Source organism: Elaeis guineensis, chromosome 7 (genome assembly GCF_000442705.2).
Source record: "Elaeis guineensis isolate ETL-2024a chromosome 7, EG11, whole genome shotgun sequence".
NCBI classification, from domain to species: Eukaryota; Viridiplantae; Streptophyta; class Magnoliopsida; order Arecales; family Arecaceae; genus Elaeis; species Elaeis guineensis.
Genome location: NC_025999.2, coordinates 93,869,284 through 93,882,161, shown reverse-complemented (window position 1 = coordinate 93,882,161; position 12,878 = coordinate 93,869,284). Strand labels below are relative to the sequence as shown.

The following is a 12,878-nucleotide window of genomic DNA, read 5'->3' as shown; positions in this document are numbered from 1 at the left end:
TGGTGGGCCTCGAAAAAGCTTGATGATTCAGCACACTGCAGGATATCTGAAAGAAGAGGGTGCTGCTTTACCAACAAAAAGAGGAAGAAAAAAAAAAATCAATAACAAGTACATGATTGCAAACAGAAATCTTCAGTACAAAGCACCCGTATTTCAGCGAATTAACGCGAGGGACTGCCAAAGCTGGAGGCGATGATTATGGACTGCAAAGGGTAGGGTTCTTTTGAAGCCTTAGGTAAGCAGCACCAAAGATCTGGCACTGCAATGATTCTACTGGAGTCTCAAAATTCTAGATCAAAAATAAAAAAGATGAAAAGGAAGCTGGTTTCGATAATGTTGATAGAAAGGTTTCTTTTAAAAACTCGACATTTCCCATGTGAACTCATCAATTCACATCCATATGTTACAAAGTCTGTCATAATCTCATTGAACAACAATGCCTGTTTACAAACATTTTATGATAAATCATAAATTGTACCATGGATTATATATATTGTTTGATAATCTCAGAAATTGATTGGGAACAATCAACTAACAATCATCCTGGAGATAAACAACCTATCAAAAAAAAAAAGATATTTTTGTTCAGTACATTGTATTTCATTAAAAGAAAGAAAATATGACAGAAGACTGTGGTAACTAAATTAAAGCAATAGATTAGAACTCAAAAAGGAAAATTAATGAAAAGAAAGGTTTCTGTCAATTGGAAGAAGACGACAACTATCCCAAATTTAAACTTCTAATCTAAATAGCTATAAAACCTAAGTGATGTTCAAACTCCTCAAGCGTGTTCTAGAAATTGTTAACTTTCTTCAGAGGAAAGCACTTTGAAAAGCATCATGCCAAAAACTTCTTCATGTGGGCATTGCAAGGCAGCTTGTCATAATCCCGTAGTAGCTGAAGTCATAAAGAACAATTGCCTCACTCCAGGGAGCTAAGTTGAGCAACAACCAACTTTCTTCACAGCTGACACATCATCCTTGGTGCCTACATTGATGGTCTGACCCTTTGGCAAAGCTGCAGGATCTTCACCAATATCAAGAGCCTTCCTGCTGACCACACGATAGATCTGAGTGAGAATTTCAGTGAAGGCATTCTCTACATTCATTGACTCAAGGGCAGATGTCTCCATGAAGAAGGTATTCTCCCTCTCCGCAAAGGCCTTAGCATCCTCTGTGGAGACAGCTCTTAGGTGGCGCAAGTCAGCCTTGTTTCCTACAAGCATGATCACAATGTTGGAATCTGTGTGATCTCTGAGCTCCTTCAGCCACCTTTCCACATTCTCAAATGTGACATGGCGAGAGACATCATAGACAACAAGTGCACCAACAGCTCCTCTATAGTATGCACTTGTGATTGCACGATACCTTCACGAACAGGAGAAGCAAAGCAAGTCAATTTGCATGCATGTAAACAGCTATATTTTCTTAGCATTTCAAACAATATAGTGTGCCAGAAAAGGCCCAACTAGCATCCAACTATGTGAAAATGGGATAACAATCAAAAAAAAAAAACTTGCTAACTTTTATAATCCAGAAAACTGAACAAGCAGCGGGACATTTTGGAAAAGGCACATCATGGAACAAACAAATTCTACAGAGAATTCATGCAAGGTTAAAAAAACATTAAATGGTGTAATTAACCAAGATCTGATAAAGCTGCTGATACTTCGAGGACAATATCTAGAGGACATTTTGTAAGAATTTTTCTGATTATGGGCTGCCATTAATTATTTATTTTATTTTATTAAAACAGGTTGATTATATGATCCAGGTTGATGGACATGCATGTAAGCCCATTGTTGTTGGTGATCCATATGTTTTAGGCTATGCAGGCTTTATGTTGAATGGTGTGGTTGGAGCGGTACAGTGTAGGCCTAAACCTAACTTAAGCCCGTGATGGAAGGATCTGTTAGAGTTTGTTTCAGATTTGGCTAGGTCCCCTATCCACTTCCTGTAAATACCATGGGACTGGTTCTCAGGCTTGTCCCATCGAATAGGCACCTGTTGAGAAGAAGCTGGAGAGAAGGATTTAGCCTTCGGTGTTCGTGTGAGCATCCGTGATTGATTGAAGTTTGAAAATCAGTAGCGAACATAGGTACGCATCTTTGATTTTGTATTCTAATCTTCTGCATATGGTTTTGAAAAAATCCCTACAATTGGTATCAGAGCACAGATTTTGAAGAGGCTTAGAATAAAAAAAAAATGTTAAAAAGAAAAGGGGACGGATCTCCTTAGACCGTGCCCTCTCTCTTTCTTCTTGCCGGTCGGACCTCTTTTCGACCGGATTAAGGTCCGACGACCACCTCACAAGCCGGCGTTGAGGGGGATGATCGTTTATGACCGGATCTAAGGATCTGATCAAAAAAAAAAAAAAACTAGAAGAGGGACGGATCTTCCCGTGCCCTTCTTCTTCTTCATTTCTTCTCGCCGGCCGGATCTCTCTCCGACGGGATTCTGCTTCGACGACAATCAGGAACAGCCGGCAGTGTCACGCAAGTGTTTCCGATCAAGTTCCCCCCAAAAAAAAGGGGAGAATCGAGGCCGTCGGATCTCTATTGGTCGGTGGTTTCCCTTTAGTGGCGGTGGCCTTCGATTGGCCTGTTTACGACAGTTGCCGGCCAAACTTGAGGGTGGAAAAGGGGCCGGCTTGGCCCTCCTTCAGCCGCCCAATCGTGAGGAACAAAACCCCCTTTCTTAACGGATTTTGAATTTTGGGTTTAACCCAAAATCCGAACCCGATTTGCTAATATTATGTTTTATGGCACTTTTATAGTTCAGTCCCTATTGCGAAATTTATTGTATAAAGTTTCCTGTATTACTGTTTAGCCCCTCCTGAAGCTTTTAATTTTAAAATAGTACTTCAAAATTTCAGTTTAATCCTTCACAAAGTTAATTTTTGATGATAGTCCTCCGAAATTAATTTTTTTGATTTTTTTTAATTATGTGATGTAATATGCCATTTTCTGAAATATTTTCTGAGGTATAATAGTTTAGAAAATTATTGTGGCATGTGATAGATCCTTTGATAGCATGTATTTTTTCTGATTGCATGTATATTTTATATACTTTCAATTTTTCTTTAGGAAGTTAAATAGGTTAAAATCTAAATTATTTATTTGGGTTGTACAAATTTATTACTGTGACTTTGGAATGCAATATTATATTGTAATATGATCAGTGGGGTACATATTGCTCTGTATCCCATTCTGGACTTGATCATTTATTGGCATATATGTGGTTAAAGAATGCCGAATTGTATTTATTTGAGCATTTATTTTTCTGTATGGATAATTTTGTGGATTGACATAAATATTTATCACCAAAGTGGTTTATTTATGTCAGTTCATAGGATTTTTTATCATAAGAGAGATATTTTCAAGTTATGGCATACAATCACCTGCCCAAAGGGGGTTATTATGTATTTTAACTAAAAATTGCATGGAACATTGTGTCGTGAGGGTGCTATAGTTTTTGGGGTCTGTCTGCCCAAAAAGGATGGGCTTCTAAATCCTAGGGTATTTCTTCTTGTGGCTTCATGGGAAGAGCACTTATGCATATTGCATATTCTGTCCAAAGGAGAATTTGTGATTTTGTGTTTGGGCTCTTGTTTATTGCTTATATTGTTTATGCATGTGCCCATTGACTAATGTTTTGCATTCCTTCTATTTGATTGTACAGTCTCATTCGATGTGAATAATAATAATATTGTCGTTGAGATCTTTACTGGATCAAATTATAAGAGATAGAAGCAAGATATAGAATTTGCTCTTGAAATTGCTGATATTGATCTGGCGTTACATGAGAATAAACTTGATGATCTCAATGATCAAAGTACACCTGAATAAAAGAATTATTTTGTCAAATGGGAAAAGTCTAACAGACTTAGCTTGATAGCTATTAAGAGATCTATTTCTGAACATCTTTTGAGTGACCTACCAGAGATCAGTAATGCTAAAGAGTTGTTTGATGCCATAAGACAGAGATACCTTGTGTTTGAGAATGCTGAATCTGGATGCCTAATGAGAGAATTGACAACCATGAGTTATGATAATGTTGGGGGTGTCAGGGAATATATTCTTAAAATGGTTCATCTCCAAACCAAGATTAAGGATCTCAAAATAGATTTGCCTAATTCTTTTCTTGTGCCTCATGCTTTGAATTCATTATCTGCTGAGTTCTTCTAGATCAAAACTGCTTATAATACTCTGAATAAAACTTAGAGTGTTAATAATTTGATCACCAAATGTGTTGCTGTGAAAGAAAAACTTAAAAAAAAAAAAAGTGAGAGTGCTTTTCTTTCCATCCAATCCAAACCCCACTCTGGCAGAGGTTCTGTAAATCAGAAAAAGCGTAACTTGCTGCTTCTAAATAGTCTAAGGGTGCAAAAGGACATGATAACAATCCCGATCAAAATCGTTCTGTAGGAGGCCCTAAAGCTGCCATAGGAAAAAATATCAAGTGTTTTCACTATAAGAAAAAAGGCCATATAAGGAGACAGTGCTATAAGTTTAAGTCTTAGATAGAAAGGAAAGAAAAATAAGAAGATAAGCCCCTAGCCCTTGTTTGTTATCAATCAAATGTAGTCAATGTCCCTGTTGATTCGTGCTGGATTGATAGTAGTCCCACAACTTATGTTGCAATTTCTTTGCAGGGGTTCATAAGCAAGCGAAAATCAAATCTGAAGGAGGCTAGACTGAAAGTAGAAAATAATCTTGAGGTTGAAGTTGAATATATAGGAGTTGTCAAGTTGTCTTTAGAGTCTAATTTTGAGATTTCTTTGGAAAATATCTTTTATGTACCTTCTTTTAGAAGAAACTTGATTTCTATTTCCTCTTTAGATAGGCTTGAATTTGATTTTAATTTTCTTAATGGAAAAGTTAATTTGATGTTTAGCTCTCAGATTGTTGATTATGGTATTTTGAATGATAGATTATATAGATTATGTTTAGCTTGTAATAATCCGTATGCTTCTTTAAATATTGAGAATGCAGTTGCAAAATGTTCTAGAATCAAAGATAGATCCTCTATGTTGTGGCACAAGCGCTTAGGACATATATCTAAGAAAAGAATTGATGGATTGATAAAGGATGACATTCTATCCGCCTTAGATTTTGGGGACATAGAGACTTGTATTGATTGTATTAGGGATAAACTGACTAAAACTAAAAAAAAAGAGGCAATTCATAGTACAGGCCTTTTAAAAATAATTCGTACTGATATTAGTGGACCTTATTCTTCTACGATTTGTGATAATAAATACTTTATTACATTTATTGATGATTTTTCTCGATATGGTTATCTTTATTTAATTAAAGAAAAAATAGATGCCCTTGAAAAAATTAAAATTTTTAAAACTGAAGTTGAAAAACAATTGAAAAAGATCATCAAAATTGTGAGATCTAATCGTGGGGGTGAGTATTATGGCAAACATGATGTAGCAGGACAACATATGGATCTATTTGCCAAGTACTTACAGCATTGTGGAATTGTTGCCCAGTGCACCATGCCTGATAGCCCTGAGCAGAATGGTGTGGTCGAGAGGCGTAATCGCATCCTTAAAGATATGATGAGGAGCATGATGAGTAGATCTAACCTGTCAGAATATCTGTGGGGTGAGGCTCTTAAAACTGTCTTATATATTTTTAATAAAGTCTCCAATAAATCTGTGCCTAAAATACCTTTCGAACTTTGATCTGATAGAAAATTAAGCTTAAATCATTCTCGGATTTGGGGTTATCCTGTAGAAGTAAGAATATATAATCCAACAAAGAAAAAGACTGACCTCAAAATCAGTCGTTGTTATTTCATTGGATATCCAGAACATGCTGAAGGATACAGGTTCTATAATCCTGGGAGAGATAATAGAATTATAGAGACAGACTACAAAATTTTTAAAACTTGATGTCGCTGATGTTGAATCTTCCCAGACTGTTGATTTTGATAGTAGTCAGGTTGAGACTGTCTCTATCCCTGTGTTTGCATCGCATGAAAATATTGTTCCAACACCTATTGATAAAGTGGATATGCAGACCCCTGATCCTCCTATTCGTATTGAAAATCTTCAACCAGTTTAATCTATTGAGGAGGTGCCATTAAGAAGATCTATTAGACAGAGAAGACTTGTTATTCCTGATGATTTCTTTGTCTATCTTGGAAAAAATGACTATAACATTGGATATGTGGTTGATCCAATAATATATCATGCTGCTGTGAGTTGTCCTTGATCTGATTTATGGAAAGATGCTATGAAAGAGAAAATGCAATCTATGGCCAACAATGAAATATAGGAGCTTGTTGAGCCTCCTGATAATTGTAAACCTATTGGGTGCAAGTGGGTGTACAAAACTAAAAAAGATTCTAAAAGAAGAATTGAGCGTTTCAAGACTAGATTGGTTACTAAAGGCTTTACTCAGAGAGAAGGAATTGACTATATTGAAACTTTCTCTTTAGTGTCCTCAAAGGATTCCTTCAAAATTATCATGACTTTAGTGGCCCATTATGATTTGGAGCTTCATCAGATGGATGTTAAAACTACTTTTCTGAATGGTAATCTCAGTAAGAAAGTGTATATGAAATAGCCTGAGGATTTTTAGGAAAGTGAGAGAGAGCATTTAGTCTGCAAATTGAAGAAATCCATTACAGCTTAAAACAAGCATCTCGACAATGGTACTTGAAATTTGATGAGGGGATAACATCTCTTGGCTTTGAAAAAAATAAGGATGATCAGTACATCTATCTAAAAATTAATGAGAGCAAGTTTATCTTTCTTGTTTTATATGTTGATGACATCTTGCTTGCCATAGTGATTTTGATTTGCTTAGTGAAAATAAACAAATACTATCTAGGACTTTTGATATGAAAGACCTGAGAGAGGCATCCTTTGTCCTAGATATTCAAATTCATAGAGTAGATCACGTCATCTATTTGGTTTGTCACAAAAGGCATACATTAACAAGGTTCTTGAAAGATTTAATATGCAAAATTACAAACCATGTGATACACTTGTTGCCCAGGGTAATAAGTTCAGTAAAGATCAATGCCCCAAGAATGAGTTTGAGAAAAATTAGATGAAGAATATACCTTATATCAATGCTATAGGGAGTTTAATGTATGCTCAGATTTACATCAAACTTGATATTACCTTCATAGTGGGAGTTCTTGGTAGATATCTGTCAAATCCAGGCTTCCAACATTGGATTGCTGCAAAGAGAGTGATGAGATACTTACAGAAAACCAAAGACTACATGCTTGTGTATAAAAGTAATAACCTAGATTTGATGGGTTATTCAGATTCAGATCTTGTAGGGTATTCTGATGATTTTAAATCAACTTCAGGATATATTTTTATATTAGTTGGAGGTACAGTATCTTGGAGGAGTGTTAAACAGATCCTGACTGCTTCTTCCACTATGCAAGCTGAATTTATTGCCTGCTATGGGGCTGTTACTCAAGTTATTTGGCTGAGGAATCTTATTGCAGGACTTCGAGTTGTTTATTCTACAACCAAACCATTGACAATCTATTGTGATAATAGCACTATTATGTTTTTTACAAAGAATGATAAATCTTTCAGTAGATCTAAACATTTGGAGCTGAAGTACCTGACAGTAAGAGACCTTGTGAAGAAAGAAGACATAACTGTTGAGCACATAGATATAGAGTCCATATTGGTTGATCCTCTGACTAAGGGTTTGAGACCCATATGCTTTATAAGGCATGTTGAAAATATGGGCATATTAAGTTCTTTCGATATACTTGGTTAGTGAGAGTGACTTTGTATATATGTTTATTGATATTTTATTGTTATAGACATTTTTCATCTCATACTCTTATGATGAATATTGATATATATTATTGACATGATAAATTAATTGTAAATTTATATTAATTCTCTTGATTATATGTACATATTTGTTTTAGTACACTTGGAGATATTTTGTTTATGTACCTGTTATATGAAATATGAAACCAGATATCGAGTTTCAGATATATTGTGCTGTCTTGTCATTGACATCATGTTGAGTATGCAAGACAGAATGGCTTGTTGTTGAAGTCGTTAAAATTTTTCTTGCTTATTTTGTATCCAAGCATATTGAAGAGAAATTGGAGGACTGACAATGAAAATAGTATGTGTTTGGATCACTTTTGGATGCTATTTGCTTGCTACACTACCATACCAAGACTCATGTCGATAGTGTTAGTGATGTTCGTAACTATGGATAAGTCTTGTGTCAATAAGGGATGCAATGACTCCCATGATTCAGCATGATTGATACTATTAGATCGAGTCAATTTCAAGGTACTGTCTATAGATCATATGTTTTTTCAAAAATCGTAGCCATGTACTATTTTTTCTATTGTTCAGCCCGAGAGTCATTTTCAAAATAAAATATTTTTAAAATTTTAAAATCATAATTAATATTACCCAAGTGGGAAAATGTGAGAATTTTTCTGATTATGGGCTGTCATTAATTATTTATTTTATTTTATTAAAATAGACGGATTATATGATCTGGGTTGATGGACATGCATGTAAGCCCATTATTGTCGGTGATCCATATATTTTAGGCTATGCGGGCCTTATGTTGGATGGTGTAGTTGGAGCGGTACAGTGTAGATCTAAATCTAACTTAAGCCCATGATGGGAGGGGCTGTTAGAGTTTGTTTCAAATTTGGCTAGATCCCCTCTCCACTTCCTATAAATACCATAAGACTAGTTTTTAGGCTTGTCCCATCGAATAGCCGCCTGTTGAGAGGAAACTGGGGAGAAGGATTTGGCCTTTGGTGTTCGTGTGAGTATCCATGATTGATCGGATTTTGAAAATCAATGACGAATACAGGTACGCATCTATGATTTTGTGTTCTAATCTTCTGCATATGATCTTGAAAAAATCCCTACACATTTATGTTTGGTCATAGAAAAGATTCAAGCAGTTGCCTCCTGGTGGCAAAGAAACCTGCATTACCTCCCACATGACCTGTCTTGAACATCAAGGCTTGCAATATGATAGTTACATTCAGAATAAGAACATCAGCGAAATCTTGTAATGATTATGATTATGAACTATTCTATATCTAGTCAAATAATGTCCGCTACCAATCAATGAATGGTGGACTGGGCTTCTTCAAAATACTTAATATATAAGACTTAAAGCAAACATGTCCAATGAAGAAAATCAGAGAGCAACCTCTTTCTTATTTTGGCCAATTTTTACATAATAATTTTCCATATCATCCCCTTGTCCATATAGCGGTTGCTTTCCAAAAAACCATTAATATACAGAAAGATGAAAAGGTTAACCTAAGGATTTGCAAATCAATAACACACAAGGCAAAAGCAGTAGACATATAAGAGGAACTAGTTTTAGTACATATCAGACACACATGAGAACAGCCAGGTGGCAATCAGATACATGCACCCAAACGTTTCTGTCATAATCTTAAAGATGTATAGATTAACTAGAAAGTGGAAGCACAGGGCTCCTTGTTTATAGCTGAGACCTTGCCTGTAAATACACTGTAATTTATATAACCAGGTTACTAAATTGTGTTTTTTTCAATATATACTGGGTATCTTAAAATTTATCAGTATCATGCAACTTTAGAATCAATAGATAGATCTATGATATAATATATATGATCTTGGTGAATATGATGCATGCAGATCTAACTGTAGATTATAAAATTGTCTCTCATAGGCGGGCTCTACTTGCTTTGAGTGCTAACTGAATTTATATATATCAAGGGAATGACTCCACCTTCAATCTAAAGTGCAAAGTTCAAAAACTGACAAGTATGGGCACAAATAGTTTCAAGAAACCTAAAATATGACAGAATCTTGTTCCAGTCCTCGCTGCTTGGAACATAAACTAAGGTCATGCACTTTCAGATTAAAAAGATGTCTCTTATCTGGTATCACAATTAAATTTATACCAAAACTATTGCTCCAGATGGAGTAAAAACTCTCTCTCTCTCTCTCTCTCTCTCTTGCACGTTTCAATAGCAAGCACACCTCACTGGACGAATTTGAAACTGTGATATCCAACATGGTTCTGATGCTGGTATAGCATTTCTTTTTTCTTTTTTTTTTTTTTTAAGTTTAGATTTCCATCAACTACCTATTTTGCTAGCTTCCATTGAGTAGGCTTTTACCCTGATTTTTCATATGCTTTATTCCATCCAAAAGAGGAACTAGTCTATACATTTCTCCTATATACGAAACATACATAAAAACAAGCTTATCCTTTATCCATCAATTCTGGATTCACTTTAGAAGCTGTTTCACCATAATCTGGCAAGGGTGAAGGTCACGATGCTAGTGCAACAGACATGGGTATATCCAAATGCATAAGATCATATGATAATAAGTGCACCATTTAACACCCTAAATTTGAGATGAAACTACAAAAGAGTGATGCTAAGAGGTTCCCAAGTGCATTCACCTTTAAAAAAGGAAAATAGAGGAGATAATTAATGAAACATGCTTCTATATACAAAGATTCCCATACAACATAAATGGACTAAATGTTTTAACCAATGTCGATGTATATAAAATTGATTTTATAATGATACCAACCATAGTTTTACCCCCTATTTGTTGTGTTCTACATTACTCCTCTTGCCAAATAAGCTCAATCCACAAGTATTTGTACTAGATTCTCACATCTGCATCCTGCAAAACTGATTGTACTGTATATAAATCAGAACTTCAAATCAAATTGATGCTGGAGTCAGTTTCGAACTAAGGATTGTAGAAGCAAGATTTAGCTAGGAGTCAAATGGGTTATGTAACAACCCAGGATCTCGCCTGAAAAGGCTAGCCATGAGGTATTATTTGGATTCTTTGATCCTGTATAGATATTCAAAATCTTCCCAGCAAATAATCAATATGGAACTAAATACATGTCTGCACAGATCCTCACATACTTCCCCTATATGAGCTAGATCAACTTAGATACCAGTTATAACAATCCAGAACTTCATCCGAAAAGACTAGCTGGAAGGTATTATTTGGATTCTTTGATCCTATACGAATACTCAAGATCTTCCCAGTGAATAACCGATATGGGACTAAATACATGCCTACACAGGATCCTGATAAGTCAAGAGTTCTGTTATAATTTATTTCAGCAGAGGCTTAATTTGGTTTAAATCGAACCTATATTGAAAGAAGAATGTGGCTTTGGTAATATCTAGTAAGACCCTGAATTGAAATCCTAATATTGCAAGAGACAAAAATAAGATATCTAGTCAAATTTATGGACACTCAATATATCATTGGAGGCATTGCATTGCAAAGGGATATGGCACCATGAAAAATCCAGCAAACAATCGCTCCAAGATATCTTGACCTCATCGGGAACAAATTGAATACTTTCTTTTTCTTTTTTTGTTTTCTCTCCTCCCACCCCTCCCCCCCCAATCAGCCAACCAAGCTATGCCGAAACAGGGGAAGACAATAAATGCGACCAACGGTCTAACATTAATATCTCAAAAACAGGGGGAAAAAATAGAACAAACTTATTACAATCAACGTCATAACTAAAATAGGGCAGACAGAAACAGGAATGGGCCGACCAGATCTCAGCAACCGAAGCCCTAAGAAAGATTTCCCCAAAACGAAAAAAATAAAAACAAAAAAATCAAATGCTTAGGCATCCGATCCGAGAAGCAAGGACCATCCGATCTGGATATTTAGCATCAAGAACTAATTAACCACGAAAGAAATCTAAACGAAACATAATGAGATAGAGAGAGAGGGGGGGAGAAGGGAGGCAATGGAGACGGACCTTTCTTGGCCGGCGGTGTCCCAAATCTGGGCCTTGACGACTTTGTCGTCGACGTGGATGCTGCGGGTGGCGAACTCGACGCCGATGGTGGATTTGGACTCGAGGCTGAACTCATTTTTGGTGAACCGCGAGAGCAAATTCGACTTGCCCACCCCCGAGTCCCCGATGAGCACCACCTTGAACAGATAATCGTAGTCGTCGTCCGCTCTGTACGACATCTCTACGTCTCCTCCTCTTCTCCTGCCTTCCTCCTCTCGGTGACCAGATCCAAGCTCTCTCTCTCTCTCTGTTCAGAGATCTCAGAGAAGACCTATTGGTCTCTGCTGCGGCTTAGAAGATGGAAGGTTTCGCAACTTGGAATTGAGAGATAATGATGAAAGGAGATCGTGAATGGTGGAAAGGCAGGAGCACCGGGCATTATAAATACTCTCTCTCCTGTACGCTTTAATTTTAATTTTTTAAGAGAGAAGGGGTGGACGATTCCAAAGCTTGAGGAGGCAGAGAAGCAAGGGAAAAAAAAACAGAGAGAGAACGGAAAATTCCGATTTGGCGATAGGAGTGGCCTCTCTCACCGTTGATGTACACAGGGAACTCGAAAAGAAGCGTTTGCTTACGATGCTCCGACGGAGCATTTTAGCGTTTTAAGAGCTGAGCAGCTAGCTCGTGCTAGCTCTAACAATAAATTTATAATGGCCCGGGGAGAAAACGAGAGATTCCGGATCAGGATGTTCCGCGCGGAGCAGTTTAACAAGTCTCGCAGAATAACAGAATTATTTTGGATAATTTGGTTTTAAAACATTTTGGATAAATGGAAAATGGAAAGAAGAAGGGCGTTTTCTCCGTTACCTGTGTGGGCCACATGGCCCACCATCCGCAGGCGATGTAATTGTGATCAGTCGCCACGTCAGTTGGCCATGGAATTGGTCTGATAAAGATTTTTTTTTTTTCTCGGGTTTGAATTATTCAGGAGACACGTGACAGCTTACATGACGAGATAGCCATGGACGCGATGCCCGTGTTACTTTTAATTTTAGGTATATTTTTATATTTAATGCGGTCTGCCTTCCATGCCGTCGCTCGGCCGAGC

The 12,878-nt window shown here is 36.6% G+C and overlaps 1 protein-coding gene across 1 annotated transcript; it reads right to left on the bottom strand.

Moving 5' to 3' along the window:
- Positions 1 to 681: 681 nt before the first annotated feature.
- LOC105032202 (ras-related protein RABA1f) lies at positions 682 to 12,315 on the bottom strand. Its single transcript, XM_010906582.4, has 2 exons — positions 11,792 to 12,315; positions 682 to 1,367 (listed from the first exon to the last, which is right to left on the bottom strand). Exons 1-2 carry the CDS (start codon positions 12,007 to 12,009, stop codon positions 935 to 937), a joined length of 651 nt encoding a protein of 216 aa, XP_010904884.1. The 5' UTR covers positions 12,010 to 12,315; the 3' UTR covers positions 682 to 934.
- Positions 12,316 to 12,878: the final 563 nt, after the last annotated feature.